The sequence below is a fragment of the Glycine max genome, chromosome 20 (genome assembly GCF_000004515.6).
Source record: "Glycine max cultivar Williams 82 chromosome 20, Glycine_max_v4.0, whole genome shotgun sequence".
Lineage (NCBI taxonomy): Eukaryota > Viridiplantae > Streptophyta > Magnoliopsida > Fabales > Fabaceae > Glycine > Glycine max.
Window position 1 is genome coordinate 46,903,110 of NC_038256.2, and position 27,277 is coordinate 46,930,386.

At 31.9% G+C, this 27,277-nt stretch overlaps 2 protein-coding genes and 1 non-coding gene across 3 annotated transcripts; all 3 read left to right on the top strand.

Moving 5' to 3' along the window:
• The first annotated feature begins 7,064 nt into the window (after nt 1–7,064).
• Nucleotides 7,065–7,215, top strand: MIR5043 (microRNA MIR5043). The gene has a single exon (NR_048834.1). It is a non-coding gene; the product is annotated as a microRNA MIR5043 (primary transcript).
• On the top strand, nt 7,200–11,211 carry LOC121174369 (uncharacterized). The gene is made up of 8 exons (XM_041013581.1): nt 7,200–7,397; nt 8,089–8,150; nt 8,246–8,272; nt 8,437–8,569; nt 8,647–8,718; nt 10,026–10,106; nt 10,819–10,880; nt 10,976–11,211. Exons 1-8 carry the CDS (start codon nt 7,200–7,202, stop codon nt 11,040–11,042), a joined length of 702 nt encoding a protein of 233 aa, XP_040869515.1. The 3' UTR covers nt 11,043–11,211.
• A 2,285-nt stretch (nt 11,212–13,496) lies between these two features.
• PLDZ (phospholipase D p1-like) lies at nt 13,497–23,629 on the top strand. The gene is made up of 20 exons (NM_001288593.1): nt 13,497–13,836; nt 14,718–14,819; nt 15,036–15,151; nt 15,444–15,585; nt 15,951–16,118; nt 16,846–17,019; nt 17,459–17,701; nt 17,801–17,917; nt 18,041–18,180; nt 18,284–18,433; nt 18,647–18,803; nt 18,886–19,344; nt 19,908–20,018; nt 20,972–21,118; nt 21,201–21,398; nt 21,593–21,694; nt 21,776–21,907; nt 22,333–22,398; nt 22,722–22,783; nt 22,873–23,629. The coding sequence occupies exons 1-20, from the start codon at nt 13,645–13,647 to the stop codon at nt 23,120–23,122; spliced, it is 3,228 nt and encodes a 1,075-aa protein (NP_001275522.1). The 5' UTR covers nt 13,497–13,644; the 3' UTR covers nt 23,123–23,629.
• The last annotated feature ends 3,648 nt before the right edge of the window (nt 23,630–27,277 follow it).

A 27,277-nucleotide genomic window follows, 5' to 3' on the forward strand; every position in this document is an offset into this window, starting at 1 on the left:
TACTACTGTAGTTTTCATTTAAATTCTAACCAAGATAATTATATTATACCTAACTTTTGGGTTTTCTGTTTGCTATAGTTTGTGCGATCAGTTACGTTAAAGATTTATGGTATAAATAGCTCCAATGCATACACATTGAAAAAATAATATTTCCTTTTTTACCATAATAATCATTGTGTCAGAATAAAATTTTTTATCACTTATAACATTATTTTTTTAAAGGCCCTTTATTAGTGCAATAAAACTAAATTTAATTAATGATCATAAAATTAAATTTATAAAATTATTATTTTCTTTTATTTATTATAATGAGACATTGGAATGGAAGGAGGAATAGAATATTTGTTTTTGGTAAGATAGTTTGTCAATTGTAGAAAGAAAGAGGTTAAAAAAATATCAGTATTTTAGTGCTTTATAAAAAAAAATATTAATCAAAGATCAACTATGACTATTTACATGTAGTTGTTTCGAGTTTAAATCATGAATATATAATCAATAGATATAATATATTTGTCTAACTTTCAACCAAAAACTCTATCTGTCATATTGTATTATTTAATTTACACCTTTTATCTTTCTTTTGTTTGCATTTTAAAATACTGACTCTATTTTGTTTTTGTTTTCCCATTCAAAGCTTGGGCTTCTCGTCTAGTTTGGTTTAAAATTTATATTATTTATGATAGTCCTATTCAATTCAAGCTGAATTGTGTTTCATAAAAAATACCTGTGATAACTAGCAAAAGGATACCAATAAAAGTATTGTCCTGTTAACAAATTTACTTTCTTAAGTCTTTCAAAAACCACATTCCAAACATTAAAAAAAAAAATTACATTCAAAACATAAAATTAAAGAACTATTAATCATATGAGTACTTGTAAGTAAAACTAGCTAACCGGGGAGATAAAATTCTGTGTGCTGGTCATTGTGGTCTCGTGGTCCCAACCCCTGGTATCGCAAAATTATAATGCAATCCACATGTCAGCACGTGGATAAAGGCACAGGAGCAAGATACCACTATATTCGGGTGATCAATCGATTATTCACCGTGCATTTGGCCCACGTACATACGATGGGGATGTCTTTGTTTTATTAGCATCATGCTGCCATTTTTGCTAACTGCTCTGCTCTCACGTCACTTACATAAATAAAGGTTTCATTACGGGTAAGCCCAAATACGTAAACCAACAGCAATTCGAGTATTTGATCAGTTCGAATTGAATAATAAGTTGGTAAGATATGAGTAATTGGCATCCGACGAATAAGCACACAAGAAATAGTTGATTGATATAATGCCATCGTCCATAAACATTAATGATGGACTGAGATGTTATATGTTAGATGTTGGACTATAAGTGTATCATAAAGTTTTATATTAGATTATAAGAATGAAAAGGTTTAACATTGGAGAAAATTCATAAATTAATATTTTAAAATTTTAAGATTTTAAGATAAGATGTGGTGAAGTTTCATAATAAAAATGAAAAGGTTAAACATACTAAAAAAAATTGAAACTTGAGTCTTAAAGTTTTTAATTAATATGTAATATCAATATTTACTTATATATTTGTTCATGACTCATTATTAATGTATACAATAAGTAAAAAAATATTAAAATAAACTTAAATATAATATTTTTTTTCTAAAGAATAATATTTTTTTAAAACAAAAACTTAATTTTTTTTATCCATAAAAATTAAAGACAGTGACGGTTAACTTACGTATCCTACCCAACCAAGAGCTAAATCCCCTGACACAAAAACCTAATTTGAATATGCTTGAAAAAAGAGAAAAACATAATTTACTCAAATTAATTTAAAATGAAGATGCTAATGGGTGCGTGAAGTCGTGGTGATGACAAGCATTGTAAACTGATATAACTATTATTTGACGTGAGACGAAACGTATATGATGATTAATAATCTGATGATGACTTGTTTAGGTGGAGTAAAATTCTAAATTAAAAACTATTTTTTTATGTAATTAAGTATATGTGGTGTATCATTTTTCTGTTTGTATATATTTTTTTCTTCTAAAAATTGTATTTCTAAAAATAAATTTAATTCATCAATATTGAGCAATTACTTTGTTTCAAGATAATTTTAAGGTTAAGATATTTTTCTTTAAACTCTTACTATCTAACGAGTAATCAATATCACTATTTATGGAAAGAGAGAAAATTTAATATGATGAGGCTTATTTGGGAAAAACAATATTTAATCACTCTTAATAAATTAAATTTATTTATTATGTAGTAATTATTAATATTAAATATTTTAAAAATCTATTACGAAGTAAAAACATTTTTTTAATGCAAAAAAGAGTGTTTTACACGTTTTGGGACAGCTTAACCTTAAAGTCCCAGTGGACCATTTTAATAAGCAAAATGAATTTGGATGACTTTTTTTATGACGTAAATTGTAGAATATGTTTTTGAATTTAATTTTCATAGATTATCATGTTAATTTTTTTTCTTTATCACTTTAAATATTTTTAGATGTTAACCAATCAAAAATATATTACATATATTTTTAAGTAATTATTATAAAAATTATTTAACTAATCGTAGGTACATGTTAGGCAACATAACGAATCAAAAAGTAATCTATTATTAAACAAAAATATAGAAATCTTTTACCATGTGACGTGAGCACATCTAAATTATATTCCAAGTTAATAAGATACGGCACTCATACACAAATTTCAACAAAATTATAATGTATATATTCTGTCATATTGTTCTATGGTACCTAGTTTGACATCACAAATGAGTCCTGAAACACATTATGCGTGAGAAGGACTGGGATATAACTTAAACTCTATAATACGCATATGAAACTTTTGCGGGATTATCGCCAACCCCCAACCCCCAAGCGCATGCATGCATGTATGGTTAATTTGGACACCACTCTGCTTCACTTTGTTATCTAGGAGAAGTGGATGGCAAAGAGCATAGAAGAGAGCATATATAGAGAATGTGTAGAACAAAACAAAATGTTTGTGTTTTAGAGCAGCAAGGCTCTTGATTTGTCAACACACAGACCTCTCTGTCGTTAATTAATAATTGACTCATTAAATGTTAATAACTAGACTTAATCTAAAAGCAGCCCAGATAATTTTGTATATTAACAAACTTTAAAACCTCTATATAATTGTGCTTTGATCCTTTCCACGTTAATTATTTTTATATTTTGCGGATGCCCAAATTCAAATTGGGTTAAATAATTGTGCGTGACGATGACCCCAAAACTAATCTAACACATTGTTTTTTAGAATTATTAATTAACCCAAAAATCTATTTTTGGTATGGTATTATTTAATTTGCCGCGAAACTTCAATGCCTACGTTCTTCGGATATTATTATTTTTTTATTTCATACTCCCTTCATCTTATTATAATAATTATGGTCCTATATTATTTTATACATATTAAGAAAAATTAATAAATTGATAAAAGAGAATAATAATTTTATAAAATTAATCTTATGATTATTAGTTTATTTTTAATTTTTATAACTCATATCATTAATATTATAAGAGATATAAATAAAAAAATATTACATTGAAAAATTAAAATAATAATTATTTTAGAATAATATTTTTCTTCTTACAAAAATTATTATGAGATAGGGGGAATAGTTTATTTTTACTCCATTCACATATTATATTTGATCGAGAGATGCGTGTAAGATGAATTATTTACCAAGAATGTCGCAATTTATATGAATTTAAAAAATCGATAAAAGTGATAAAATATACAAATTCTTGAAATCGAGAAGGCAAGTCTTCCTTCGCCTGATCACACGCTCCAAATCCTAAGGTTATCAATAATCAAATTCTAGTGAACAATTGAATGTCACAATGGCAAAAGGAACCTAGTCTCATTATTTATTAACCCTAAACACCTCTCATTATAGGCCCAATGGTTAGACCCACACTATTTTTCACACGGATCAAACTTAGGTGTCCAAAATCCATAAATAATTAATCACATATTAGTGTGCTTAAGTAGTATCAAATAGATCATAATATTAGTTTGTATTTGACAAAACAAAATATTACAATTAATAACAACCCACATATATTCATAGCAAAATTCTAACATTTTCTCACTTGCGCAAAATTAATTGTGTATTTGATTTTAAAAACATTTTCAAAAATGACTCTTGGGCTAATAACATAGTACGACCACAAAACATATGGACCCAAGATATAACACCTAATTAAGACTTCATCCAACAAAAATCATATAGCACCGAATCATGGTGGTAATTACATTCCTCATTGATGCCAAATCTTTCATGATTACAAATATTACCAACTCCGTCAACTAATCATCAATGTGGAGTGTAGCAAGAAATGACGTACCAATGTGATTAAAAAATAATATCATTATTTTCTTCGTCAGTCCTCAATTTCTCTTAAGTGCTTAAAAACTAGAGAAATTACATGGTTTATCATAAAACCATCATGCCTCAACTCCAAAATGGCATCGACCACGAGCATAGTCCTAATGACACCGTTTCAGCTCATATTTTGGTGTCGAACACATGTGCCACAATGGCCATTACAACATTAAGCTTTAATATTATTATGCATCAGCTTCAATTCCAATGTCAACCATTGACATAGTGGTCCCAACGACATCGAGTTTTAATATTACTGTGCCTCAACTCCAATCCTGGTGTCAACCACCGGCATAGTAATCCTAATGACATTAAGCTTTAATATTATTATGTCTCATCTTCAATCCTAGTGTCGACCATCGACATAATGGTCCTAACAAGACTAAGCTTTAATATTACAGTGTCTCAGCTCTAGTCCTGTGTCGACCACCAACATATGTAGTGGTCCCAACAACATCAAGCTTTGATATTATAACATTAATGTACATAATAATGAAATTCAAATATCACCAAAAAAGGTCCAAAATTGAAAGATTAGTCAACATATGGAAAAACAACACATAACTCACACTTCCACTAACGAAACATATTATAAGATTAAAAGAACTCACAATACCCACATTATCCATTTGTCTCTTAAGAATCAAAGGCCTAAGTCCTTTGGTTAAGGGATCAACTAGCAAGGAATTTGTGTCTATATGTTAAACAACTATGACATAGTCTTTCACAAGATTTCTCATAGTCAAGTAGTTCAATTCCATGAATTTAGAATTTCTAGAAGTTTTATTGTTCTTTATATATAACACTACAACATCATTTCCATATAAAATCCTCAATGGTCTATGAATAGAGTCCATATTGTGAGGTACCACCACAAGACTCCTCAACTAAACATTATAAGTAGTAGAAACAAAGCATGCAACAAACTCTGCTATGCATATATAGTAGAAAACACCATTCGAGTTTGTTTTTACTCTTATAGGATATCGTACTCTTAACCATCATAAAGATATATCCAAAAGTTGATTTCCTTCTTTCGAGGCACCTGCCAAAATCTAAATCTATGTATCCCACGATCTCCAAGCTGTTAACTCTTCTATATGTAATCATATACCATTTGATCCTCTACAATCTCCTCTTTACCTTCTTAGTAGCTATCTAGTGATCATTCCCAAAGTTTCACTTCCAAAAGGTCTATTATTCATTTATACTTGATTAATCTCATTCTTAGGACATTGATCCTTGTTGAATCTTCTTTCTTAGGACCTCTAACGACTGGAATTTTCCTGAGTTTACAATCTCACATGTTAAATCTAATACTTTATCAATGTATGCCTTTCGAGACAACTTTAGTGTACAACATAACCTATCCTTATGAATTTCAATCTCCAATACAAAAGAATTATTACCAAGATATTTCACATCAAGGATCTAGTCAATAACTTTTTTGTCTCATGCAACATGCTAAGATCATTAAAAGTCAACATATATCATCTACATATAACATGAAGATAAATTTGCTCCCACTAACCAAAAGGGGTGTGTGTGTATATATATACACTAATCAATTTTATTCTATCTAACCCCCCCTATGTAAGTTACTTGATCATTAAGCCCTGAATCATAGAGTACTTACTATTGGTTCCACAAAAAGATATATTTTTAGATCTCGCATTTTAAATACTCCTATTTTATGCACCACTATCTAGAAGCTTGTTTCAAGCCATGAATAAACTAGGTCATTATTTCCACCAATATGAGAATCCTCAAGTTGTTGCATGTGTATTGTCTCACTCAAATCACTATTTTGAAAAGTTGTCCATCAAAGTAAGCTACATGGGTTATTATGATCCTAAAGGAACCATTTGTTGATACAAACGAAAAGGTCTAATTAAACTTAATGATTTTTTTTTGCTTGAAACCTATTGCCACCAATTTGGTCTCATACCCAAGCAGATAACAACTTTAATCCTCATCCTCACACTTGTTGGGTACCTATATACATATATCTGCAACTACAACACGCAATTTATCTATATATTAAGTTAATAAATCAAAACAATTATTACAAGTAAATTAAAAATGCATTCTTAAATTAATGGGAGTACGGTAGAAATTCTCTTTATTTTTTTTATTCCCATAAAATTATTTTAGTAATTTTAATCTCTATAATTTTGAACTCACAAAAATATCTATAATTTCAATATTTTTTTAGTTCCTATAAAATTATTTTAATACTTTAGTCTCTAAATATATTCTAAGACGAACGATAATTAAAATGAGAACACTCTAATCTTATTTTTTAACGAAATTTCTCTAATGGCAAAAATCATAAAAAAAACATATTTAAAAAATTAAAATGACTAAAATAATTTTATTGGAATACGCAAATTATGGGTATTAATTAAAGAAATATTAAATCCATAATAATATTTATTTGTGTCATTGTAATTTTTGTTCTAAATTATTTTATATAAACTAAAAAAATAATAAATAAATAAAAGAGAACAATAATTTTATAAATTAATTTTATGATTATTAATTTATTTTTGTTAATATAAGTGAAAATTAATATTATATCAAAAATTAAAAAGACAATTATTTTAATATAATTTTTTCTTAGACGCGATAAAATTATATGCCTTACCATTCCTTCCGTTCCGACGACGACCGCCGCGTTCATGTCCATTTCCCACAACCTTAAAACCGGCGGCATCTTGGTGTCCCCTTCTCTGCACCACCCTTCCTCAAGATGGTGCATAGAAGGGGACACCATGATGCCGAGAAGGGTAAATAATGTCCCACAACCTTAAAATTATATTCCCGTTGCTATTGTCTTTCAAAGCACCCTTCTCTGCCTCCCATCCTCTAATCCTCACCTTAAGACTCTTCCTTCCTTCGGTTTCCGGCATCTGGGACGCTCTCACCTGCGGCAACAACATTGCCCGCGAAGCCCTTCTCGTAATTCGACGCGGAATGTCTCTCTTCCGCCAGGTCTGTTCTCCAATTCTATTTCCACCACCATCCTCACCTCACCGTTTGTTTTTACATTTTCTGCCACTTTTGAGTGTCACATATCATAGCTGCTTATGTTATGCTGTGCTCGTTGTTTATTTAGATTTGTGTTATGGGTCTTGGGAATCAGTGCTCTTAGAGCATTGGTTAAGGAATTAAAATGAGCAGCACAATATTTTGCCTCCCAATAAAAACATTTCTACTTTTAAGTTCATGGGATTAGCATTTGCCTTGTGTTATTTATACAACATTTTTTATAATATAATATTGCCATTTTTTGTTTATGTTTTTCCATTGCATTATTTATGTAATTTTTTGTATCGACAATGGTTAGTTTTGTTAGTTTTTATTAGTGGGAGGATTCGAAACTGCGACCTCTCTCGACCTCTCCCTCCTCCCTTCTCACTTGTGCAATATAACAACTATACACTAATAATAATGTAAAACAATTTATAATTGGTATGAATTTAAGTTAAATTATTATAGAAGTCAATAAATTTATGTTAGGTGGTGGTGAGTTGTGATAGATGATAGTGCAAATGTTTTTCACTGTAAGTTCATAACATATTTTCTCGTGTTTATATTGCATCTAATATTTGTCTCTCATAGTTGTATAATCTGTTACATAAGTTGTTGTACAAATAGCATTTCCCGTTAATTTGTTGTTAAGGGTGATGTTTTGGGGTCTCTTGTGAGTTCGACAAGGCAATTCAGTTGGACCCTCGTCAAAAGGCATGCAGGATACACATTTTGGAAAACGCTTCTATCAATTCACTTTGATATTTTGGTTATGAAACATTGTGATTGTTACCGGATCTTTGGCAAAGGGGCTTATCACTTTACTACCTTAATCGGTACTTTCACTACTCCCAGCAATACTTTCCCTAGCTAAATTCAGGAAATAATCATTGTTGAAATTTTTAGTGACAAAGTTAAATTAGGTGTGGGCAAGCGCAACTACAACGTGCTACATCTGAATGTATGGAAAGGAGACTGATTTGGGTCCCTTTTGCCGTAGATTTGAAGAGGGAGCTGAGCAGTTTCGGTTAGATGTTGCACAAAATCCAAATGATACGAAAGAGTTTATATGGTGCTTTCTGTGTGAAGCTCAACTGTTTGGAGTGGATGAAGCAAGGAAGCGATATCTTGAGGCAAGTCCTTGATTCTATTACTAGGAGTTAACATGACAATGAATTGTGTAAATATTCAAATAGCTATATGAATTTAGGTTGGCAGAGACCCATGGCCGGTCATGCGAGAAGCATATAACATGTTTATAGATGGTGGGGATCCTGAAAAGGTGTGCTTTAATGCTCTTTTTCTATTAGTAGTATGTAACTATGCATTTATTATTTGATTTATTTCTGTGAGATATAAAACTATGCTTAAGTCTTCCATTAATAGCTTGAGCTAGTTTTAGGAGAGTTGGTCCTTTAAGGCAAGCCATTTCTTTATCTTCCTACACATTTACCTCATAATCCGGTAATCCTTCCCAGATTGAGTCCTTTCCAATTTACTTCGACTTAGATTTTGTCAGCCATTGTATTAATCTGATCTAATTTTCATAAACTCTGATATATTTCTTAGAACAAATTGCACTAACATCCCCTAAGGTTTAACTCCTTCACTTTTTATAACACCCTTCCGTTAACATAAATCTCTCTTGATTTCTTATATTAGATGAAGTAAGGGAGATCAGTGTAATGTTGGAAAAAGAATACGGGTAGCAAGTATAATTGTGTTAAATCTCAAGGGGTGTTAGTGAAATTTACTCTATTTCTTATGTTTGCACAAATTCTAAACTTGATCTTATCTTCTTGAAAATTAATTAATAAGCTGTTATGCCATATGTGAAGGGGATATTGCTTGTTCCTCAGTCTATTATTAACTTTGATAACTTAGGAAGTGCCTTCACATAAATTTGTTTTCATAGAAAAAGTAGAAAGTACAATGAAAAATCCACTTCTTTGTGGTGAGAAAATAAGAAATGAAAAATTACCGGTGAGGACTTTTTGAGGCTGATATTTATTGTCAAGGACCTGTCAACTACATCAGCAGCACATTGACAGAGAGTAAATTATATCAATTCAAAAATAGGGAGATGACATTATTCAAGTTGAAAATAAAAAGTCAAAAATGTTAAACCATTTTTTTTTTTGAATCAGAAGTAGAAGACCAATAGTGCAAATAGCCTAAATTTGTTTCACTTTTTAATATGGGCTTTGGATTCCATAGGCTCTTGTTTTTTAGTAAAAGTTTGTACATTTGACAGTTAGGTTTTTTTTATTTTTTATCGACAAATGTTAGTTGTTAGAATGCTAGTTTTGTTAGCAGAGGAGATCGAACCATTGAGGTTTCACTTCTTTCCTTCTCCGGTAACCATCCAATCCATCTTATATCTCCCGTTTGACAGTTAGATTAAGCTACCATATTTACAATTTTTCCTTCATGCTTATTTTATCATTTATGATCAGGTTTACAATACTTATCTTCCTTCAGTTCCCTGCATAGGCTATAATGTTTTTATTTGACTTTGTTATTGGCTCTCCAAGATTCCTTATGCATGTGCGAATGCAATCTGATACTGCAATTGATTTACCTTTCTAGCTTGTAGCTGCATTCTCTGGTAGCAGAGAAGGTGAATATTTTTATGCTTCATTATATGCTGGGCTTTATTACGAATCTGAGGTATTCTTGCAACTTCCAATATTTTTCCTTTTTACCGATTCTAGTTATTCCAATCTTAAACATAATAAGAGATTATATATCTGGTATGATGATTGATATCATTATCACCAATGAAACTCTGGTTGCTGTTTACTCAGACTCGTGGGGATGGTAAGTTGACAGAGAAAAATGTTTTTCTTTTCTTTTTTTGACATAAGGAAAACTAGATATATGTTGTTGAAATAATTGTGCATATATAGTCTAGGTCTTTCCAATTTATAAGGTTGTGACCAACTTTGCAAGAATTCAGCACAACCTTCTCTGCATGAATGAATATATTAAATTATTAATAAGGATCTGGTTTTGTTGGGGAATATTGGATTGCTTAAAATAAGGTATAAAACCCTTGGCTTGAATCCCTGAAGTTGCTTTACTTCTCTTTCTGGACACTTTGCATGGTTTCATTTCCAATTCCAACCAAACATGTGCATGCACAAATATAGACGCTCATAATAGACAAGAGAAGTATTTATTAGTTTACACACTTTCCTGTTAGTCTTTGGATTGGTAAGCACCGTTGTGAAAGTTGAAGAAAATGGACCAAACTGGAATATTGTGAATTAAAGTGCCATCTTTTACTATGCCAGAAAATTTTTACTTTTTTTTGTTTTTATTTGGTTTGAAGGTGACTTGTGAATTTGTGAATGGATGTTAATGATTTTTCCATGGGTAGAACGAAACAGATGCTGCTAAAGTTCATATAGTTGCTGCATGCCAGTCTCCTTATGGGCAAAGGTTTGGTTTTGAATATGTACACATTTCTTAGCTAGACAATGAATGCGAATTTGGAACATGAAAGGTCTGATGATTATATGGCATCTCTTGCCAAGGTTCACTGTCCCTGCCGAAATTGGGTCTTCAACTAAAACTTTTTTCAGTGTCCATTGTGCACGATGAAGCTCATTCATAAGTTTCTCTATACACTACTCACAGCATCTATAGTGAGTTACTGTGCTTGCTACTGGAACGGTTAAACAAATTTATCATATTCCTTTACCTTTTTCACTTGATTTTGTGGCCTATATGAATATTAGTAGATTCTGGTAGAAAGTTTTTAAACATGAAATTTCTTTTAATAGTGAAATCATCTTTAGATGAGTAAACTACTATTTGGTTTCTAAAAGGTTGATTTTGCACCAGGCTAGTCTTCTAATTTAGGTAAGCTTATTACGTCCATATTGAAATTTAACTCAACCATAACTTGAGGACCTATTATTCTTCTATGGATTAGGGCAGTGTCTCTTATGCTACGCTTGTCGGAAATGGCTCTAAGTCTAAGGATCAATCTTGTGAAATTTTTTGTGCATGCTTAATGAACTTTGTGTCAGATCTGGTGCATCACAACTTATTGGGGTTGATGCACCAAAAGGTTCTCCTTATGGATCAACTATTGAGGTTGATCGTGTTGGAATAGTAGGGCTTAATTCTTGTGGGCTACAGTCCTCGAGAGAGGGGTCCATAACAAATTCTAATAATCTACATGTTCGTTGTCCCTTCAACTAAAAAAAAAACGGCCTTCTAGTTCCCCACCCTCAATTTTAAATACCAACAATATCTCTCTTTTTTTTTGTTATGTACTTATGTACTCCTATCATTCTTTTTTTTGAAAAAATATGGAAAGAAACAGAAATAAACTAGTGGTTTGAATCCATTGCTCATGATCAATACCTACAACTATTGTCTTGTAAGGATTATAATGATTGTTTCCTGTTTAGGTTTGGTGGGACGCCATAGTGACTTGCAAGTATTTAGGTATTGATTTATTTTAGTGAGTTGTATTTAGGTATTGATGATGATGATGATGTGAAGTACCACAAACATATCAATATTTTTATCTGGAGGAAATTTGAAACTTCAAAGGAGAGTAATGACATTGGCGCTGGGTCACATGATTGAGTATATAAGCTAAATACATATCTAATAACTTCTGGTTGAACATAACTTGATGTTACGAGACTCGTTGAGACATGAGGGGTGAGATTGTTTTTCAAGCAATACTTTTTTTTAACATGTTTTTCAAGCAAAACCGATTGCAAAGTGTAATTATGTAATCAGGATTTTGACACATTATATGACTGATCCAGCTAATCATATTTTCAATATTTATCCAATTGTCTTAGCCTGCCAGTGGCTGCTTTTCTATGTTTCTTTGTCTTCAACTTGGTGAATGACTTAGTCACTTAGCAGGCCCTACACTGTTCTCATGCACTAGTAAACGCAGTGTCGTCTTTTTTCATTTTTTGGGGATAGACTGTTGCAAAGCTACTTGAGTAATTCAAAATCACGGATATACACAAACCACAACCAAAATAGCATATGAATTCCGGATGAAGGGAAAAGGAAAGGAGAAATAAATCGTGGGTTCGACTCTTCTACAAATTAACATTTAATATTTGTTGATAAAAAAAATAACAGATGATTTCCAATCTATTTTGGCCATACAAATAACCTGGGGCCGCAATTTATGTTAAAAATAAGCTGCAATTCTATTTTAATATTTTTGGATTATGACTTGGCTCCTTAATGGTGGAATATAGAATCAATAATCATCCATTGAGGTAAGGTGCCGATCCGTATTAGCTTGAATTTGTTATTATTAAGGAACGCCAATCATATGCCATTTTGGCATATTCTCAGTAGTAAGCATCAAAAGTTGGATATTCTCTTCCAAACTGAAGGATATACCGCGTACATTTTCAGCCTGTGTACATTGATTTCGTCAGTTATCGATTTTTAACCAAAGTTGCCCTCCTCCTCCGTTTCACCAAATTGACAGTAACACTTTCAGGAGGCTTAAATCATTTTAAGGATCAAATCATTAGCTTACAAACTTTTGCCCTTTGATTATTAAACTTTATTTGCCTTGTTACTTCATTCCACAGCCAAATAAATTCGAAGATAATTTTAATATGCTAGCGTTATTTTGTATTATTTAATATTATAGTATGAAAATTTTTCTAATTTTCTATACCAGCAACAACAGTAAAACCACTGAAAAAAAAAACAGTGAAAGAAGTTTCTTAAAAAATCACACTAGAAGTTGTTGTTTACACATTATTGTTTGTTTCCATACTTCTTTCTTACCCCCATTAAACTCAAAATAGAAGATTTTTGTTTTCTTTTTTCCATGTTATAAGTATCAACATTTTGATTTGCTACACAACACCTACTCAAAGATTAAATTTTTTTATCGAAGTAGATTGTACCTTCTCTAACACAAAGTCTTCTTCATGCACATAACTAAAAGAAATTAAACTCCTGATCATATATTTAAAAAATTCAGTTATTTATCAGCTAATTGTTAACTGTTGTTATTATTGGTCATTAGTTTTACCAAAGATATGTAGGTATTCGGATTACGGAAGCTGAAGAATACCGAAAACTCTGACAAAAACTATAAAACCCGCAACACTGTTTGTTGTCTTTGCTTCATTAAATAAAGTACCGTGCTCTCAACTTAACTCAACTTGTGAAGTAACTGTCTGTCTCCAACATTCCCATGTCGTCTGAGCCACTGCTTCCACCGTCGGAAGCATTGCCAGAATCTCACCACCCCTCCCGGCGATGCGGCGAACCGGCGTGGATTTTCGAAGAATTGCCGACGGCGACCATCGTTTCCGTGTCGAGACCAGAGACCGGAGACATTAGTCCAATCCTACTTTCTTATACCATTGAGTTGCAGTACAAACAGGCACCCACTTGTTTCTTGCTATTTTTCATCTTACTTTTCTACGTAGAATCAATTTTCTCCAATTTTTTTCACAGTTTTAAGCTTGTGGTCCAAGTTATATTGGCAATCATGTCACGTGCTATCGCGTGAATATCATTATTTTTGCAGCTTTGTCGAATATTATTCAGCTAATTTGAGCGGGAAAGATAAACGAACTGCTGTGGTTTTGTTTTGCCAAGTGATCTTCAATGGGGTGGTTTCAATTTTTCTATTGTCACTTTGTGAACCCACCCAATTGGGTAGACGCATCCAATTCAGTTATTATTAGTATTATGCCTACAATTGGAAGATGTTAAGAAGACGGAAGAGAACTATAATAGCAAATTAGTATTTGTTGATTATTTTGCCTATTCAAATATGAGTTTAATGACGGATCAAAAAATGAGTTTAATATGTATCCTTTATATGACTTATTATAGAAGTTAATAAACTTACCATGGTTATTTGTGATTGGATGATAACATAAAATACCTTTATAGTTTATACGGTATCATATGTTGCCTAATGTCTTTAGATATTCCTTTAGTAGTAAATATTATTTATTTGTGGTTACCATCTATGGTTCGATCTGGAGTTTAACATCTATAGCTGCCAATCTGTGTATCTTTGCACGTTAATTGAGGGACCTCCTACAGTTCTACGAATTTGAATTGTTCATAAATTATATGAATGTCAGTTATTTACACTTTACATACACCTAAGTTAGTTAGTTATATATCCTTTTGGGACGTAGACTATAAGCTTTTGATGTAATAAATTATGATTATGATGTCAAGCGGTGCAGTTCCAATCCAACATTTCAACTAATGTCTAGGTAGTTGTTACATTTGTACATTTCACAGTTCAAGTGGCGTCTAGTGAAGAAGGCATCACAACTTCTCTATTTACAGTTCTGTTTGCGGAAACGTGCATTAATTGAAGATTTTCATGACAAGCAAGAGCAGGTTTGCACATTAATTTTGCAGTATTGTTTCTTTCATTTAATCTTTTTGGCCTCCCCAACCTCACACTTCAACTTAGGTTCCAAAACCTGATTCTTTATCATGTTACTCCGTTGTTATTAAGTGAAGATACATATCTCCATTAGTTTAGTTTCCTTCATTACATTTGATATAGCTGATTCAGCCTAATTGCTAATGTAATACCGCTGTCTTGTGAAGTTAAAAGAATGGCTTCACAACTTAGGAATAGTAGATCAAACGGTAATGGTACAAGATGACGAAGAACCTGATGATGGAGCTGTGCCTTTACACCATGAAGACAGTGTTAAAAACAGGTATTTTAGTTTATATCATTATAAAATAGAAAACTGATATCTGATGCACTTTTAAACTAATTTATATCATTATAAAATAGAAAACTGATATCTTTCAAAAGCTTAAGGATTTTAAGAGTACATAATTTGTGTTTTTTTATTTTAATAAAAGAATGCAGTCATTATATCTCTAACATCAAGTTATACCAAATAAAGCCTTTTTATGTTTAGTAGCTAATTAGCTATAATTCTTTAGTATTTCTTCCTGAAAGGGCTTAAACAAACATACTTATTAATTTGGTTTTTTGTAAAGATATGTTCCATCTGTTGCTGCTCTATCAATAATCCGTCCATCAATAGGAGGGCAGCAGACAATTGCAGATAGAGCCAAAGTCGCAATGCAGGGTTATTTGAATCGATTCTTGGGAAACCTGGATATTGTGAATTCTCAAGAGGTAAACAATTGAAGCTTTAAAGTTGACAATTGTTGGATTTGTTTTAGATAATGTTTAGCAGACCTTCAGATATATGTAGGGTATTTTGTTCAAGATGACATTGTTTCCATGATAGAACTGTTTTTGTTCATCTCCTCTTGTCTAGTTCAATACCTGTGCCTACTTCTATAGAATTTATGCTTTGTAAATCTGTTTTCTGACTTTTTTCTTCAGTGTGGTCTACACTTATATATATAACTAAGGAACTTTATATGATTTTGGTTTTAGATATACAGTTTATTTATATGATGCTCCATTACCATGTACCTAATGCGACTTCTCTGGAGCTAAAATTATCTTTCCTAACATATGGTTTTGGATTATAGGTCTGCAGGTTTTTGGAAGTCTCCAGGCTATCCTTTTTACAGGAGTATGGTCCCAAACTGAAAGAGGGATATGTAATGGTGAAGCATTTGTCAAATATTTCACAGGATTCAGATGTATCATGCTTCCCATGCAATTGGTTTCACTGTTGTAATAACAGCTGGAAGAAGGTTTGGTTCTGCAGTATATTTTTGGTGACAAAGCATAATTTAATTTCTTTGGCTGCATGTTATTCCGATGTTACATCATACATGCATTTGAAGCTGTTTGGTTAATTTGATGACACTGAGTTTTTCTTATTTAGAGAGTATCTGATTTTTTAGTCAACCCTAGAGGAGTATTCTAGGTTTATCAGGGAAGTACCCTGCCAAGAGGAACACTCTTGGATTGTTCTGCATCAATAAACTGACTATGTAATGTGGAGAAAAGTAAGGGATGCGACCAACAGAAAAATTGAATGTTACTATATGCTTATATATTTAATAGTAATCTCTTGGACTTGATTACATGGAATGCTTCAAGTTTCAAGTAATCAAGTCATAATTCTGTATGGAGCTCTGTAAAGGTATTGACAAATGTATGAATTACTCTGTTAGTATGTATAGAGTATTAGCTATAACCTATCTGCCTTCCAAAAAAAAAAATTAGCTATAACCTATCAAGTTTTTTTTGGGTACATTGTGACCTATCAAATTTATTAACATTAATGGAAAGTAATTTAACATGTTTTAATAAAATGTTAAATTAGGGAACAAATTTAAAATGTATGATACCTCTGATGTAGCAATCCCTCTTTATAGTATTATGTGGTCTCCTACTGTCCTACAACTGTTTCTTTTTCCTTTTTTTTTTCTTTTTTTCAGTTCATTTAATCTAGAAACTGTTGTCTGCACACAGGTATGGTCTGTTTTGAAACCTGGGTTTTTGGCCTTCCTGGATGATCCCTTTAACAACAAACCACTGGATATAATGATTTTTGATATCCTCCCTTACTCAAATGGAGATGGAGGGACCAAAATATTTTTAGCTGATCCTGTAAAAGAACGCAACCCTTTGCGTTACACATTCAAGGTAATCAAATTTTGTCTCTTAGGCTCTTTATGAATTCTGATCTTTAAGATTAAAAATGGTTAGGTCTCTTATGGGCTGTATCTGTTCTTTGTTATTACAGTCCGTCAAAAGCAACTAGATTGACCTGATATTACAAAATTCGAAAGATGCAACTGTTTTTAGATTTCCTGTTAACTAATATGATAACTATCATTCACAAAGATCAAAGACTTACCTTCTACAGACATATAATGTTTTCAGCTTCTTCCTTTTTCCTTTTCTCATTAACCCTTAGAAATCTTGGTCATCAAATTTTAATACAGTACAATCTATTGTATTTTGGTCTCAGAAGTTTAGTCCATAAACAACCAATTTATGGGGGAAAAACAGAATACTAGTGATAACAACCTTCTGTTTTGCTCCCAAAATTTTATTAAAAATTGTTTGAAATTATTAATAGGTTACTAGTGGAAATAGGAGCATATTGTTGAGAACTACCAGCAGTGCTAAAGTAAAAGCTTGGGTTACTGCAATCAATGAAGCTAGTCTAAGACCTCTTGAGGGCTGGTGTTGTCCTCATCGCTTTGGTTCCTTTGCTCCCATAAGAGGTTTGACTGAAGATGGGAGCCAAGCCCAATGGTTTGTTGATGGACAGGCAGCATTTGAAGCAATTGCTACTTCAATTCAAGATGCAAAGTCAGAGGTACACATTTCCGTTGTTAACCAATAATATATATATATATATATATATATTGGTTTCCTAATTCAATTTTAATAATAAGAGAATGGAAACTGGTTGCAGATCTTCATTACGGGTTGGTGGTTGTGCCCAGAGCTATATCTGAGACGGCCTTTTGATAGCTTTTCTACCTCTCGGTTAGATTCATTACTAGAAGAAAAGGCTAACCAAGGGGTTCAGGTACACTTACTACTCTCATCAATACAGTCAAGTTTGTTTTTGTTCATCTTAGAAGATTTAATTCTTTCTAAGATTGATTTACAATAAAGAGAATAATGCTTATGCCATTAAATGATCCAACAGATCTATGTGCTTCTCTACAAGGAGGTTTCTCTAGCTTTAAAAATCAACAGCTTGTACAGTATGAGAAGACTGTTCAAAATTCATGAGAATGTGAGGGTATTACGCTATCCTGATCATTTCGCTGCTCGTGTGTATTTATGGTATGTACTATTTATTAATAAATGAAGTTTGAACATCATAGTATAAATTCAGGTGGAACCTTATTCACGTGTATATGATGAATACTGGCTTGGTTTGTTACAGGTCACACCATGAAAAACTTGTAATTATTGATTACAAGATTTGCTATATCGGAGGATTAGATTTATGCTTTGGTCGATATGACACACCTGAACATAAAGTGGGTGACTGTCCTTCTGTAATATGGCCTGGAAAGGACTATTACAACCCAAGGTATTTCTTTTCCTATTTTTTATGAAACAGTGTACTGTATATGTTACAACATGAAACGTTCAACTTCCTTAACGCTGTAGGTTCCATTTTAATGCATTTAGCCATGTCATATGCATTACAATTAGCCGTGTTGGAGCCTTCACTATTGCTGATGAGTCTGCTTTTCTAAGTTCTTAGTAATATTATATAATTTGTAATTTTGTTGGTTGATAGAGAATCTGAGCCAAATTCATGGGAAGACACCATGAAAGATGAATTGGATCGCAAGAAGTATCCCCGTATGCCATGGCACGATGTCCATTGTGCTCTTTGGGGACCTCCCTGTCGTGACATTGCTCGGCACTTTGTTCAACGTTGGAACCATGCTAAGGTATACAAAATGATGTTATTTCATCTTAAACGTTTTATTATTATTTTCTTCATCCTATCTTACATGGTGAAGCATATCATAGAGAACTAAAGCTCCAAATGAACATGGAATTCCGCTACTTATGCCTCACCATCACATGGTCCTCCCTCATTACATGGGAAGAAGCAAAGAGATAGACATTGATGAAAAGAAAGACAAAGACAAGAGGAAAGGAATTGGCAGGCAGGATTCATTTTCCTCAGAGTCTCCAATGCAGGATATACCACTACTTTTGCCTCAAGAAGCTGATGGACTAGATACTTCAAATGGAGATCATACAAATTTAAGTGAAAATTTTCCATTGTCCCAAAAGCTGGAGCATGAAACTTTAGTTTCAGACACCCAGATGAAAGGGTTTCAAGATGAAGTTGTTCCTTTAAACTTGGGGGCACAACCTGTTGCCAATGCTCTAGATGATTGGTGGGAAACACCAGAAGAAACCAATGATGACATTACTTTGGAATATGGAGAAGTTGGTCCACGTACTACCTGTCACTGTCAGGTTAGTATGATGCCTTCGTGGATCTTCTATGTAAAATGTGAAGTTTTTCAAATTTGCACCGGTCCTTGTAAAATTAATTTCTCTTTCTTAGAACAGTCTACAAGGACCGGTAAAATATGACTTCAGTAGTTATTAGTAGAAAATTGTACCAATATTAATTAGATCATAAATATCACATTATTCTTCAGCTGCTGTAAATTCTTTATAAAAGGGGGAAAAGTTTACAATGGTGTGAAGAATAATTATTTTGTGGATGATATGCCATGTCAGAAACCATATGCTTAATACAGAAAGGATCCGTAAACTATAAAACCCAAATTTGCAAAATTTTGCTCCTAGAATAATTCTGGGAAGGATTGTTCTGCTGTTTCTGTTTGGGTTGGCAATATAACTCATATTTGTACCAAAACAATTGGTCATATCATCAATTGTTTATCCATATTTATGTACAGAATCTAGCACAACATATTGGTTCTTAGTTTGGGAGTTATCCTAATTTATGTCAATATAAGTTTACATAATTATTTATCTGCCACAATCTTGGATGTATGTGAAATCCACAGGTAATCAGAAGTGTCAGCCAGTGGTCTGCTGGAACAAGTCAGCCTGAAGAAAGCATTCACACTGCATATTGTTCTCTTATTGAAAAAGCAAAGCATTTTATCTACATTGAGGTAAATTAATTACTGTACTTTCCTTGATCTTGCTTCATGTTGATAAGTATTTCCTGCTGAGCATTGCATCAAAATGAATCATATTTTCATAGTGATCTCAAGACAAATGTTCTTGACTTCTTGTTCTGCATTATATGATGCTTTAGGAAACATGGGGTAGATTGCATTGCTTTTATTGCGCTTAACAAATTCGAATGTCATATATGAATATGATTGACTGACAGTGCTATTTTGAATACATTTTTCCTGTGAGTATCTTAAGATATTTAGCCATTGGGATTATTATGTAGTAAATACATGAAAGTTAGTCTGTCAGGTATTAATTTTCCAATCTTTGTATTGGTTGGGTTGACAATTGTCAGATAAGATCAACATCCAAAGTCATGATATAAATTCATCATCTTCAAGCCATATTAATAAAAAAATGTAGCATTTAAAGATTATATTAATGAAGGCAGGGGGAGAGAAGAACTTAACACCAGTTACATGTGACACCTAAAGATTAGCTTGCAGTGCTAATTGGCAAATGTTATACAAGAAAGGATCAAGATACTCTAAAGTATACTCTGCCGTCTGCACTTTTGAGTTTTGAGGCTAAAACAGTGTTAATAACTATAAATTAAAAATACAGATTTTGATACAAGAACATGATAACAGACTATAAATTTGTTGGAATTCATTCCTATATTCTTTATTTTTCATTGGCGATTAGCCGATTAGAACTTCATCCTCTAAAGTGCATGGTGCACTTCAAGGATCCAAATCGTTAATACAAAAGACACCTGTGTTATAGCAATAGTAGGTTTGTGATAAGTATTGAATTAAGCTTTGACTGGTTGCTTACATTGTGCATATATCATAGTGGTGATGTACTAAAGAATTTCATACTTAGACTAATAAAATCACATTTTCCCAATTCTTCTCTTTGTCTTTCTCATTTTGTTTCCATTCAGAACCAATTTTTCATATCAGGTCTAGCAGGGGATGACATAATACTCAACCGTGTTTTGGAAGCACTATACAGGCGTATTTTGCAAGCCCACAAAGATCAGAAAGATTTTAGAGTTATAATTGTGATGCCCCTCTTGCCTGGTTTCCAGGTAACTGTGCTTACCTTTTTTTTATAACACCAATCCTCTTTGCTGTAGACTTGAATATTTTTCTGTTGTAAGCTATTAACAGGGTGGTCTGGATGATGGTGGTGCTGCTACTGTAAGAGCCTTAACACACTGGCAGTATCGAACAATTTCTAGAGAAAATCACTCCATATTAGACAATCTTGAAGCTATACTTGGTCCTAAGACACAAGATTATATTTCTTTCTATGGTCTACGATCTCATGGCAGACTTTATGAAAATGGCCCTGTGGCTACAAGTCAGGTATCTTACCATATATATTGAAACATCTTTTGATTTTGCTTTTAAAACATCAAATATTTTTCTCTGAGCCAAAAGAGATCTTGGAAAAGTGCAATTTGGATCTCCTAGATCTTGTGCACAACTTTTAACTTTTATAATGATTTAACAGCTCAAATATTTGTCTTATTTGGTGTATAATTCCCATATTGATACAGGTATATGTGCACAGTAAATTGATGATAATTGATGACCGTATAGCTTTTATTGGATCATCTAATATAAATGACCGTAGTTTGCTTGGATTAAGAGACTCTGAGGTACATTTGATATCTTCTTTAGTCTCTATAATCTATCTATTTCTAGGAGCATGTGTGATTGTAATAATTTTCATCAACCAGATTGGAGTGCTTATAGAAGACAAAGAATATGTTGACTCGTTGATGAATGGAAAACCATGGAAGGCTGGGAAATTTTCCTACAGCCTCCGCTGCTCCCTATGGTCTGAGCACCTTGGTCTTCATGCCGGAGAGGTTAGTAAAAATGACCAAATTTGGGCTTTTATGCTACATGTCACAGCAGCACAGGCTCTGACAAGCAGTCTATCTTTTATTGATTAATGAGAAGAATAAACAAGTTTGGAAAAATTAGACTCCTTGTTTTTATTTTTATTTTTTATTGATTATAAATGTGCTTGTGCAATGACAAAATCTGTAAAACTATGAGATGATGAAGTTGCATTAGCAGTTTCATCACATTCATGCTTGCATAAGTCATAGATAGAGAGGAAAAGCATCACTCGCTTATTCCCTGGTAGTTTGCTCAACCATAATTTCCATGAGCAACCGTACTGACTATATAACCATTATTTTTCCTATTCGTCTGTTATCTTTTCACAATATATATATTCATCTGTTTACGTTACTTGATAAGGTCCTCCTACTCTTTCTCGTAACAGATCAGTAAAATCAGTGATCCGGTGGCAGATACAACCTACAAGGACTTGTGGTCAGCAACTGCAAAGGTTAGACTTTGTCTTACTGGTTTGTGCATTTCCTCTTTGATATTGTGTGATTTAAGACTTTAAGCATTATTTATCAACAACATCGTAGCCGATCAAGATGTTAAAAATTGCAATCTTCCTTTAGGACCCCATATTTAATAATTGAGCTCAATTTTTTCCTTGAACACATAATGGCTGATATAAGATATTTGAAATATATAAGGCAGAATAAAAAAAATATATTTTTCTTAAACAAGCATGATACAGTCACATGTTGACTTTATTTTTTGATGAACACACGTTATTTGACTATGTAATGATGTAAACTTCGATACGTTTGACAGGAAAATACTAGGATATACCATGAGGTCTTTGCTTGCATTCCCAACAATCAGATACACTCAAGGTGTGTGGATTTTTCCCAATTTTCTGATTATCTCTTGTTACTTTCAGTTTATCCTTTCTTATAATGTACAACTTTACAATAATATGCAGAGCTGCACTTCGGCAAAGCATGGTTCACTGGAAAGAAAAACTTGGTCATACCACCATAGATATGGGAATAGCCCCAGATAAGTTGGTCTGTCATGAGAATGGAGAAATCAAAATAATAGACCCTATAGATAGGTTGAAGTCTGTGAAGGGACATCTTGTTTCCTTTCCCTTGGAGTTCATGCGTGAGGAAGATCTTAGACCAGCTGTTATTGAGAGCGAGTTTTATGTCGCTCCTCAAGTATATCATTAAGTAAATATGTTGCTTTGCGGGCACTCTTTAGAAGGGAAATGTGGAAGATAAGCTTGGAGACAAAGGATTGAACACAATGGAAAAGAAAGCTGAAGGAGAAAGGATACACAATATGGTTATAAATTAGTTATGGCTCTTAGCTACAGTTTAGAAAGGAAGTGGTTATGCAGAATCCTTCTTGCTTAAAAAAAAAAAAAAGTATGCACGGTTAGTAAGTGTGGAAGTATGTGAAAATCGTTGCAAATAACATTGTTCAGAATTAAATGGCAGTATTCTATCTCACCAGAAGAATTGATGGCAATATGCCATGCAACCTTCATATGTTAGCACTAATTCTTTTTTTCTTTTTGACTGGATACTGCCCTAATTCATTCATTGTAAAGGAAATTGTATATATATTCTTCTTCTATTGACCTGGGAATTGTTCATGTATGATTCTTTGATAAGGTTATTAAGTGCATGTTTATTTCAGATTATTTTTAAAAATAATAATTGCTTTATTTGGGGAAAACCCACACAACAAGAATGGAAGATTGAAGAAGCACAAAGCATACTATATATGGAGAAATTAAATAACAAAAAAACAAATTTATTATCATGGTTTGACATTTTTGGCGCGTGTCCACAAAAACCTTCAATAAATATTTACTGTTTCAAATAAGATAACAAGTTTTTTAGACAAATTTAAATTAAAAAAAAAAAAAAAAATCCTCTCCAGGTAGTGTATCATCTTACATATCCAAGGCTCTCACTCAAAAGTTGCAATGAATGATTGACACTCTCTCACTTGTAAGAGACCCCTTATGGAGTATATCTTAGAATCACTTTTTTTTTTACTTGGGTACATTACAACTTTTTTAGGTTCTGGTGTCTTTTTTCATCTAAAGGACTTTTATTTATAGTAGTAATGGACAAGTAATATTTTAAAAAGCCCGATTGGATAAGTAGTAATTAATGTCTTCTTACGATTTTAAGAGTCACCTCCTTCGGAAATTATCATATTGATAGTCACCATTCACCACATTTTTCTTATCTTTGCATCGATAAATGATGGATCTATATGACTGACCAAGTAAATATTTGCATAAATATTGATAGCTATCATCAACGAATCGATGCAAATATTTTCATACAGATCCATCATTAACTCCATCGTGATGCTTTAATACTTGTATGATCGGATGTATGGACTATGGTTGCACCTTTAGCTTTGATTCAATTATTGGAGAAGAATGCGAACGTAACAAGGATCAAAAATTGAACACAACATAAAAATAAAAATAAAAAACACAAATTTAACTTGAATTGTGATATCTCTTTCATTTATTCAGAGCATACTTTTTACAATTTAAGGAGTCGTCTCTTTTAAAAAGTGTCATCACACGCATATCAATAATCACCACATTTTTCTTATATCAATTTATTATATCTCAAAAAATTATACACTTAAATTAGTGGTTGAAAATTTGTAATTAATATTCTCAGCATGTTTTTGTTAGAGAGGACTTTTGAAAAATAAACGATTATTTTTTAAAAAACAATTTCAACCAAGCATGTAATAAATTAATTATTATGCGCTCCGTTTTTAATTGTACCGAAATAATTTTCAAATAACATTATGTCTGCATCTAATCTCTCTCAGAAACACGATTTGTAGTGGTTATGAAATTAATAAAGCAATATTTTTATTTACATTAAAAAAAAAAACAACTTTTTTGTTAACATTATAATAATAAATTAGGAAATTCGTACCATACAAATTAAGCACGCTCGTTTACTTTCTAGTATATCAAAACCTTGAACAGTTTATAAAGCTATAAAATAAGTTATTAAAAATTGATATGATTAAAAAAAATAGTGTAAACAAAAGTGTATATCATTATCAAAATAAATATATTGCGCTTGTTAAATGAAATTAATTAATTAATTAATTAGAAGAATCACTTTAAAAACAAATTGAAAAAAAAACTGAACGCATACACGCTATTTAAAATATATTAATGGAATAAAAAAGAGATGGAAAAACGTTTAGGAATTACATAATATATTTGTGATTCAACAAGAATTCTAACTAGGTTGATTGGTCAAATAATATACATAAATTCTTATGACTTTGATACCTAAGTTTAATTACGATGAATAGAAATTATTTGTGATCCCTTATGAAATTTGTTTTTATAATTAAAATTATGTGGTTTTTTTACCGCAAAAGTGACTATGACTATATTCAACCATTGAAATCAAGAAAGTTTAATTCCATTAATTGAACATACATATGATGTGTGAATTATTGAAAATTTTTTCATACTATCTTTGATTCCTATCTATAAAAAAAAACATTTAATCACTGAAATTAATTGTTAAGAGCTATTAATCTATTGATTTGAATCTTTTTTATGACTTACAGAAGTCTTAAGTTTGAGCTTTTGGGAATAATCAACTGTATGTCTCATAATAGTTTTATTAGATTCAATTCGAATTAATCACGTGAATGTTTACTATGGTGTTTGGATATTAGTATATTCTGAAAAATAAAATAAAAAACTAAGAGACTGAGACTAATTAAGAAGGAAACAAATAATAATTCAAACAGCTCATGCAGAATTGACATGTAATGCCTTTGACTATCTATATCAAATTCTTTTTGGCCAGCAGCAGCTAGCAGCTGTAAGATAAGATCTGTCTGGCTGGATTGATGTATATATTATATATCTTTTAATGTTAAAGATGCTATAATGATGATGGTGTTGAACAATCATTCAACAATTTATATCTCTCCTCTCACATTTTACACGAGTACACTTTAGCACCAATCATTAAGTGTAATTATACACAATGCGATTCTAAAAGTTAATACTGTGCATCTTATAGACTTATACCTTTCGAATTGACTAATTTGTCTACAAATTCATTGCTTAACTAGTCCTACTTGAGAATGAGGTATGTCCTATCAATATCCATTAATTACTCTTTCTTGCAGCCACACTTGGACACATATGTGCTGTTTAAACACACGCAATCACCCACCAACATGTGAGTGCACCGGACTTCGTAAGAAAAGATGATTGAGCATATATAGTGTGTTCGTTGTTCGTCTCTGTGAGATTTGCAGTTTAATAGTGGGTAAAATTGTAGAAACTTTGTGGTGATTGATCTCAATTATTATTATCAGTTTTGTTAGCTGTTCTTACGATATGAAGCAGATCGAGGACCTAATTAAACAAATCCAGCATTAACTTTGAAAGTTGCACATGGATTGAAATCATCATAATTTGGGAGAGACAAGATCTATTCGTTGAGAGGTGTCAATTTATGATTGTCAGTGGTTCGGAATACCTTGATCATACCAAAAAAACTACGGCCAATGCTATTCGCTTCGTGTAATTACATATGTTGTTGCTTTCCAATATTAAAATTTGAGTGCCCATCTTTAATATGATAGTTATCAATGTGAAACTCTAGTTTTGATTGTAAAATAGCATCATAAACATCAAAATACCGAACTTAATTTTGTCTGTTAACTAGTAGTATTACACATTTTTGCACAATTTATCGAAAAGGAAATTGATGTTTGTACATCTTTTGTAGGGTGTAGACACTCTAGGAAAGAGATTTGAGTCTTTTAAAGTAAATAAATTATCATAAAATAAATTTAAGTCTAACGATGTTATTTGTATATATGTTATTTTAATTATATATCACTTTTTCATTACAGTATTTTTCATTTTATATATATGTCTAATGTCTGTATGACACTTTCAATACATGATTTTCTTCTTTTTTTTTAACAAAAAACCGAAAAAAAAAATATAAAAACTGACCAAACAAGAAATCTTCCTTAAAATAGTAATTTGATGTCAGGATTTATCATAAAGATCTAAAAATAATTGCTTCCAAGTTCGAGTTCCACCATAAAAGATAAAATCCTGACATTTTTGTGTCTCGTAGTTTGTTTGGTCAATAGTTCCTTATGGCCTTATCAAAGAGTAGCTATGAACCGACAAGTTGTGGTGGATGTCAATTATATTGTCTTATAAATGAAAATAAAAAACGTGATTAGAAGGAGAATATCATTAAAAACGAACAATCAAATTCTCTAAAGAATATTAATCAATTAGATATCAACTTTGATATTATTTACTGAATTTTTTTTAT

What these genes read in the sequence shown, in the direction of transcription:
- LOC121174369 (XM_041013581.1), top strand. Translation starts at nt 7,200, where the DNA reads ATGTCCCACAACCTTAAAATTATATTCCCGTTGCTATTGTCTTTCAAA. An exon ending in GAATGTCTCTCTTCCGCCAG is followed by an intron (nt 7,398 to 8,088) that starts GTCTGTTCTCCA and finishes TTTGTTGTTAAG; the next exon opens with GGTGATGTTTTGGGGTCTCT. An exon ending in ATGGTGGGGATCCTGAAAAG is followed by an intron (nt 8,719 to 10,025) that starts GTGTGCTTTAAT and finishes TTACCTTTCTAG; the next exon opens with CTTGTAGCTGCATTCTCTGG.
- PLDZ (NM_001288593.1), top strand. Translation starts at nt 13,645, where the DNA reads ATGTCGTCTGAGCCACTGCTTCCACCGTCGGAAGCATTGCCAGAATCT. An exon ending in TTGAGTTGCAGTACAAACAG is followed by an intron (nt 13,837 to 14,717) that starts GCACCCACTTGT and finishes TACATTTCACAG; the next exon opens with TTCAAGTGGCGTCTAGTGAA. An exon ending in CTTTGCGTTACACATTCAAG is followed by an intron (nt 17,020 to 17,458) that starts GTAATCAAATTT and finishes AATTATTAATAG; the next exon opens with GTTACTAGTGGAAATAGGAG.